Here is an 8,853-nt window from a genome sequence, read left to right on the forward strand (position 1 = left end):
TTATGACTACGAAAAGCATCTGGAATATTTGGCCAATATGGCCAAGAAAACAACCCAAGGCTATAGCGCATTAAAGCGATCTGACTCAGAGGTCACGAATGTTAAGTTAGGTAGACGAACGAGGGGAGATAACTATGTCATTGCCTCCCTCCAAGACTTTCATATCGTTTATATCTTACTTACACTGTATATTGATTTATAAAGTGTTATATGAGCCCTAGATCACTGACAAAAATTATATGAACCCAAACGCAAAAAATGCTCTATGCATGCCTTTACAACACCCCCCCCCCCCCGCCTTTTAACACAATCTACGATAAAGACCTACGGTAACCAGTTTGCAAACACGAAAAGCCTGTATATATATATAACACAAACATCATGATTTCAAATTTATAACAATGATATCTTCATTTAGAGGATATCTCTTCACGGGAAATCTTGCCAAAAACACTGTTCCAGCAAAAAATGACGCTCATGTTCCGTACGGGCAGGTGACAGTTAGTTTGTTTACTTGCTTGGACTGTACGTGCCCTCAGTATTACATCGGCAATATCTTGACGGTGTCTCTTTATAGCAGGCCGGATCAAATGCCGGAATGTGTATAGTGCAGCCTCACTGGAACACCATGCCGAAGACAGTCACATCTAAGATTTGTTTTTTTTTTTAATGGTGCTTTTCGCCGTACCCAAGTATAGTTTACTTATACGACCGCGGCTAACATTTATATGGCAAATTTTGTAAATGTAAATGACTTGTGGTATGACTAGGCACATTTAACAGTCATACTGTGGGGCTGTGCGGGCTATATCTGATTAGGCGATCAGAAAACGGTACCCTGTACACATAAACATGTAATCTATACATGAATATACTATTATAAATAACAGGTTCTTGAATGTTGTTACACTTGCCTTTCTTCACACAGTGCCAGGCTTTGCTTGTTGCACAACGTAACTGAATCTGTTGGAGCATGCGGACACAGAAGTGTTCGGTTGGCGGAACGAAGGAAAAACAAAATGACAAATAATTGTAGTGGTTAATCTTTTTTTTTAATAGCGGATAGATGGGCGATTTTTGTATTACAGCGAGGTAGTGGGGCAGCGAAAGGCTTGGACACTTCTCTTTCATGTCCAGGAATTCCGCTATTTAGGATCACATATTTCCCTTGACACAGTCGGAATGTTTGATACAGCCATGAGGACTCTTTACAGAGGGCGCTGCTTGCTAGTTGTTGTTTTACCGTGTTGAATTTGACAGGGTCACGAGTTTTAGATTAAGGTGACGCAGTATGCATTGGAGTTGTTTTGCAAAAGCCAGTCTTGCTGTTAGGTGATCTTTAGTAAGAGTATTTTTTAATCGTTAAACCATGGAAGGATCGAACTCAGCTTTAGAGAGTGAAAGTTTGAAACATCAGCGTACAAGGAACGATTACGGCAGCACGTCGGCCGTACTGCAGGGTTCAGTGAACGGAAGAGCGAATTTTGCCACACAAGGATCGCCGGACCTTGTGTCTAACAGCAGCGGCTATGAGGAGTTTTTCCGTGGTAGTGTACCGTGCCCTTCCTGCCGAGGGCTTGGTCGGATCAGGAAAGGTAAACAACCGTAAAAATTATCGCATGAACAACTGGTAAACAGCGACAGAAATTACAGTCACTTAGGTTAGACGCATTGCTTGTAGCGTGTATCCTTTTGTAAGGTTTAGGCTGCTGTTTGTCGTTGACACGCTTCTCAGTTGTCCGCAAACGTTCATTGATTTCAACGAGCCCCCTGACTCAAACCTGTAAATGACATAGAGAAACAGAGAAAGAGAATTCCCCAATGAATAGAAATTGAAGGATATGCTAGAATGGTGTCTGCATACATTTAACTCTTTTGTTTTCTCTTTGGCAGAAGATGAACGTGGGCTGGTAGCAATCATTCCCATGAAGGATGAGCGTTTAAAGCCACGGCGCACGTAAGAGAGTTTTATGCCTCATACATATCAGAAGATTTCTTTCTTGACCGTGCGTGCTAGGCATTCATTTTTGTTCAGTTTTGACTTTGACAGAGTGAGATCAAATGCATGTCATGCATGTCGGACCATCTACCCTGTCAGAATGAATGAACAGTTATGGTTTAACGCCACATTGGCAGTATTTCAATCACATTGTGGGAAGAACATGTGATGAAACTTTCACGAAAAAGTTTTTCTTTAAGCATCAACAGAAAAACTTTTAAATCAGCAGAAATGAAGTAAACTTTATAATACTAAAAACTTTATGTAATACTAAAAATCACATTAAAATGTTGTATTTCCAAAAATATAGTTCTTATGCAGTAAGCCTTACATATGTCACTACAGTATTGCCAGCAACACAAGGAACACATTGGGAGGCATAGCCTGCATCAGGTACAAATTATATCCTTATAATGGTGTGAACTAATTCACTGTACGGTTGATTTTGCTGCAGGTACCTGTATGTGCTCATCGCTGTCATCGTATCAATACTTGTGGCTGGGCTAATCCTCTTCTTCATGTTCCCGCGGAGCGTGGTTGCCCTTAGCAAGCAGCCATACCTGGAGCCTAACTACCTGCACATCAATGTTACAATGGGTATTGTCAACTTTACAGTAACTGTGAGTCTTTTCTTGGAACAGTCTCATTATAGGCCGGTATTTTTTGTCACTTTTTTCCCGGAGAATCTTTCAGGTCGAAAAACATGCAAACCGCATGAAATTCAGATGGAAGAGTTTGAAATGTTAGTTATATATAGATACAGTATATATGGTCTTAAATATTATTCCCATTTTTCATTAATGAGACAGTTAAAAATAATTTTTAAATACTGTGTATTTGGGACCACTGCTTGGTATATGTTGTCACTGCATAATACTGATGTAAATAAGGATGTACCACATTTAGCAGAGTCCGTGTTCATTCCAGCCGTGTGAAACAATAAATATTTTGTTATTATTAAATTACCGGATCATCTGTGACTATTTTGTAGGAATCAAGTAGTAGTCATGATGAGAATGTAATTCCCAGGTTTACGTTGAAAGTATAGCTGTGCCTATAACGTGCTGAAATCGGTTGATCACTGCTTAATATTGATGGGACTGGGTCTGTATGGATAACAGTACATGTGCTTCAGATCATTTGACCTCAAGGTCAGTTAGTTGATTGCCTCTTACTTACAAGGCACTGTATTTGCCCCCAAAATTTCATGGTTAGAAGCCAGATAAAGTCTTTGACAGGACTTTTGTAAGGTACATAAATAAATGTAAATTTACATGCAGCAGGCAAGCTGTTTTGATTTGTGAGGCTTCCTCTTCCTGTGAACCTCGGGTATAGTAGTGAAATATTTATAAGTGTGAAGTGAAACACCAGTCAAATAGAGAATTGAATATGAAGGTGTCATTTGCATAAGGTGTTGCATATTAGAAAGTGCGGTATATCTTTTCATTCAGCAAAAGATTTTATTTTGTTTCTTTTCAGAATCGTTATAACTTCAGTAATTCCAATTATTTTCCTGTAACAATAACTGGAATCCAGTCATCGGTAATGTATGACATGAAAGTTTTAACTACGGGGAAAAACAACACACAGCTGAGGATACCGATGAGAAGCACTAAAGAACAGACCGTGAATTTAGACATCCTGCTCCAGGGAGATGAGGCATATTTGGCGTAAGTATGACGTTGGTTTTGTATGCCATTTCTCGAGTCCCTATCTACATGTACCTTGACCGCTGATGTACTGAGTTGAAATCCAGCTCTTCCTGTTTTGTCTATGACTTTCTAGTCAGGAAGTTGGTCATGTACATGTGCCTGATGAAGTGTGATAACTTCCTAGTGTCCAGTTCCAGCCTCCTCCCCGTACAGTGAAACATAATTGAGTACAGCATGTAAAAAAGCACTCCGTAGTTAAGGTTTGTGTTTGGTGTGGGTTTCATTCTATTCTCACACAGGGAATATTCAAGATTCACTTACTGCTCAGGCTGTGATGTCAAGAAGTTGAAGATTGTCATGTGTAGTATTGCATGGAATTCCCTGGAGAGAGCTTGCCTCCCAGCACTGTATATACTGTATGTGGTAAATGTATGCCATAGGCCCATGGCTAACTGTGGCCACTCTCCTCCGCTCCTAGAACTGGCCTTGAGGGAAAAAAAAGGTGTTGAGTTTGGCATCAATAAACCAACAATCAAATAAATAAATAAATAAGACATCAATGAAATAAGTCACTAAATATTGAACTACTCAGCTGATGGGTTTCTATGCTTTTGTAGGGATGGATGTGTCAATGTACCTTTACTGTGATGGTTACCTATATATTATATACTTCAGGCTCATTAGCATAAAGTTTTACATAAACCATTTTAAGAATATTTATTTTTGTGGAGGTTTTATAGCAAACGTGGAATAATAAAATCATACAAATGTAATTGATGGGTATATGTATCAACATACAGAAGAAAAGGTTTGCCTTTAACATGAAATCTGTTTTTTACTTTTTAGGACTTACTGTGCAGATCACAGAAAATGGGTGCATGATCTGTTTATGCAGTTTGAGTAAGTACATGTGAAGTTTTATGTTTTACCGAGGTATCTGTCTGTGTGTTGTAATGGATACATGTAGATTACACACTGGAATTGTGCATTGACATTGTCTGCTTTTCAAATATTTCACAAAATTAAGAGGTTTGTCCAAGTGGATTAAGAGGTTTGTCCAAGTGGACAGTGGTTTTTCCTGTCTTATGCTTGGTTTCCTCCATCACAAAACACTGCTGCTCATCTGTGTTAAATACTCTTGAGTCTGATGTAAAACACCACACTTACATACCAACAAGGTGTTAAACATCATCCAGGTATAAATACACACATATACATGTAATAAATACACACATATACATGTAATAAATACACACATATACATGTATTACACATGATGTGAAGTGAAGCATGAGGGACTTCCCAAACCTTTGGCTTTGTGTATTTTGTATTATCTAGAAATCTATGTGCTATAAATCACAAGGAAGATAATTCTGTTTTTTCAAATTGTCTTGGCAATGTAACTGTACATTTGGGCGTATATAGTTATAATGTGTGTTTTGTGCTTTTTTTTTTTCCTTCAGACTGACAGCCAACTACAGTTACCTCGGACGGACTGAACAGACTACTCTAACAACTTATCAACACGTCAGCTGTGGCAACAGCACATCAGTGTGACCCCGCAAGTAAACTTACATCATCACGAAGACAAATCAAATCCTCTTCCATACATGACACACCTCTCTGTCAAGACAACGCTGTTGTTGAGAATTGTTTCTCATGTGCAGCAGAACCATTCCAGAGTTCGTGGGTGGGTGGGTTTGCGTTTTGGTTGGGTGTATGTTTGAGGGCTTGTATAGTTGGGTGGGGGGGGGGCGGTGTTGGCGGGTTGCACCAACTTTCAAATTGAGCAAGGTTACAGGAGCCAGCCTATGAAAAGTGGCTGACCTCAACAGGTGCTCTAAGACATGTCGACATTGTGTTCTACAGCTCATGGGTGTTGTTACCTGTGACCATCTGTGATAAACTTTATCCCATACAAACATGTGTTTAAAACCACTTGGTTTCTACTTTACAGGTTTGGTACATGCCCCAGTAATACTTTATGATTACATGTACTTTTACTGTAGATCTACAAACATTTTTAACATATTTTTTTTTCATTTTTGTATACCTCAAATGAGTGCACATTGTACAGATACAAAGCTGTTAATTCTTTTTTATCCAGGCCAGTATTTCTATAGCAAACTTTTAATCTATCATTACACTCCAGACTAACAGAATAGTTCCTCATCATTACCATCACATATAAGGTTTGTTTTAATCTATAATTTACTTTCAAGTATTTCTACCTTCATCTCTGGAGAGCAGTTATAGTGCCTGAGTCATCTTAAATGGAATCATCACATTTTGTGTTACCAATCAGACTTTAGGGTTCTCTGTGGTCAGTGGTATGCCACATTCCCGTCACCAACTCACCACTGGCTTGCCAGTAACTCACCACTGCAAACGTGCTCACCACTAACTCACTATTAACTCTCCATTGACTCGCCACTAATTCTCCACTGGCTCACCAATGACTTGCCAGAAACTCACAACTGGTTCACTACTAACTCTCCACTATAGCCTCTTTAAAGTAGATCAAAGAAGACTGCAAAAAAACATGACTTACACTGAGTTTATTGTGAGCGTTTTATTCATCATGGTCACTTAATGGTGTCTTCTTTGAATATATGCAGCTAGTGTCAAATATGTCGGGTTAATTTGTGTATGTTGTGATATTGTTATACTCATTTTTAAGTTTTGCCGTTTTTTTTTAATTATTATTATTCATTTATGGAACTGATATGGAAGAAATGGTTACATGTCTTATTCGGAAACAGAATTTCTGGCCTTTTTCTCCTGCACATTTGTAAATAATCTCGTGTCTTTTCCTATTTTTCTTAAACTAGTCTATTGAAGTGATCTGCTATAACACCTTTGTGGAATGATAGTCGTTAATAAGAAGTCGCTTATGTGACCTTCATGTATATATGGTGGTATAATGTAATTAGTTATCATATTATTTATTTGTACTTACTACTTATGTCAGAAGAATGTTTGAAACATTACAAACCTGATGCTCGGGAGGCCGACAGGCTTTGTCGCAGATTTTACGTGCTTTTATGTGATCAGGAAATTGCGGCTCTTTGTCTTACTCTTGTGTCAGATTTGCCCTTTTACATGTTCATCAGTAGAGTTAACAGTATGCGTAACGTGCGAAATAGTATCTGTATCATTATCTGGAAACAAACGACATTTAAATTGTATATGCGGAAGTATTATCATATCTAAACACCTAAGCCTTTGACGTAAGCCTGCTAACGTGTTCAGTGTTTAGCAGACAAAGCTACCATCGCCATGACTCGCTCGTGTATAGTTTTACAAACTGCCTAGATATACATGGTCATGTGCTGTATGCAATTACAAACCAGATGGTTCCTATTGTAAATACTACAGGTGCTCATCCACATAATGTTCCAGTCCTTAGCAGCTTTTACGTGTGTGTGTATATGTCCCAGGCTAAATCCAATGTATATTGCCCGCGAGATACATTTTAAGTGTACAGGGATGAATGGTTTTGTGCTTTACGCGACAATAGCAACTGCCTGATGTCCATTAGTTACCACAATCTGCTGTTCGGTTGACTACAAAAACTCTCAACGCTGGCCACAGCCTCTACGTGACACGCCCTGCTATGAGGCATAAAACTGTGGAAGAGTCTACGGACCACTAAAAGTTTCCGCCGCTGCGCGACCACTGATGATTTTAATTATTATCAGTGGCTTTAGTGAAGGTTTTAAGTAGGTATAAATATTCACTTATATTTTTAGCTACTGTATAGTAAACGTTGATGAATAAATTCATGTATTTTAGAAGATAAATGCAGTAAGTGTTTTTTTTTTTATTTGTGTTTTGGTGGTGGGCATGTCGGATGTCTGAGTAAATGACGGAGCATTAACAAGTTGGTCGCTGTACCACAAAGCGTGTTGTGAGGCTATACGTGAACATATTTACGATATATGTCAGACATTGGTGCCTGTAAAACCGGGGACACATTTAATCTCCCGCGAAATACGCTGGCGATATTCTCAGCATAGTTGCAGACACGCTAGGCGAATTTATCTGTTGCTCGTGGTAATTAGGTTATGTCATGTGACATAGTAAACCATGTGACACAAACAAAATGTCAAAGTTCAGCACAATTCCGTGCTGTTCGATTGGTCAGCTCTATCGCCGAAATTCGCTGGAGTGGACACACTACACGGACAGAGTTAAATGGTCGGCGTGTTTCTTCGCTAGTATCTGTTTTGATGAAAGCGAATTTTGGAATTGAAAAGATCGACTGCGAAATACGCCGTCACCGGAGCTGACAAACTAGGCGGAATTTTAGAAATTCGGAAAAAAAAGATTGTACGAGCGAAAAAATCCGTCCAGTGTGTCCCCGGCTTTATTCTTACACATGACTGCCCTGGGAGTTTTTGTATTATCGCATCTCTGTGTGATACGTGTATGAGAGGACATTAGTACACGTAACTGGGGGTCTACAATCATGAGTGCACGTAACTGCGGGTCTATCGTCATGGGTGCACGTAACTGCGTGTCTATCGTCATGGGTGCACGCAACCGGGGACAGATTTAATCGCCCGCAAAATACGCTGACGATATTCTCAGCATAGTTACAGACACGCTAGGCAGATTAATCTGTTGCTCGTGGTAATTAGGTTATGTCATGAGACCTAGTAAACGAGGTGGCACAAACAAAATTTCACCGTTCAGCACAATTCCGTGTTGTTTGATTGGTCAGCCCTATCGCCGAAATTCGACGATCTGTAGTCATGAGTGGACGTAACAGCGGGTCTATGGTCGTGAGTTCACGTAACTGCGGGTCTTTACTCATGACTGCACGTAACTGCGGGCCTATGGTCATGAGTGCACGTAACTGCGGGTCTATGGTCATGAGTGCACGTAACTGCGGGTCTGTGGTCATGAGTGCACGTAACTGCGGGTAGGGACGAGTGGTTAGGGTGCTAGCACAGCACTGTGATTCAAGAACCTGTCAGTGGCTGTAAGTTCAAGTTCACCTCATGATGCATGGCTTCTCGAGTACACGTGGGAAGGCCTGACAGCAACGTGCGGATTGCTGTGGCTGTTCCCTCTCGAGCTCCGCCGGGTTCCCCACCCCACCCCCTACCATAATGCTGTGGCCGCATTGGGCTGCTCTTTGCAGGGAAGGTTGTCTGTCTTATTTCATGTACACTGTCTCCTAAAAAGACAACGATG

General features: G+C 40.1%; 1 protein-coding gene across 1 annotated transcript; it reads left to right on the plus strand.

Moving 5' to 3' along the window:
• The first annotated feature begins 1,242 nt into the window (after nt 1-1,242).
• LOC135477703 (transmembrane protein 106B-like) lies at nt 1,243-5,328 on the plus strand. Its single transcript, XM_064757896.1, has 6 exons — nt 1,243-1,595; nt 1,894-1,957; nt 2,454-2,619; nt 3,479-3,669; nt 4,498-4,551; nt 5,115-5,328. The coding sequence occupies exons 1-6, from the start codon at nt 1,370-1,372 to the stop codon at nt 5,206-5,208; spliced, it is 795 nt and encodes a 264-aa protein (XP_064613966.1). The 5' UTR covers nt 1,243-1,369; the 3' UTR covers nt 5,209-5,328.
• The last annotated feature ends 3,525 nt before the right edge of the window (nt 5,329-8,853 follow it).

Source organism: Liolophura sinensis, chromosome 11 (genome assembly GCF_032854445.1).
Source record: "Liolophura sinensis isolate JHLJ2023 chromosome 11, CUHK_Ljap_v2, whole genome shotgun sequence".
Lineage (NCBI taxonomy): Eukaryota > Metazoa > Mollusca > Polyplacophora > Chitonida > Chitonidae > Liolophura > Liolophura sinensis.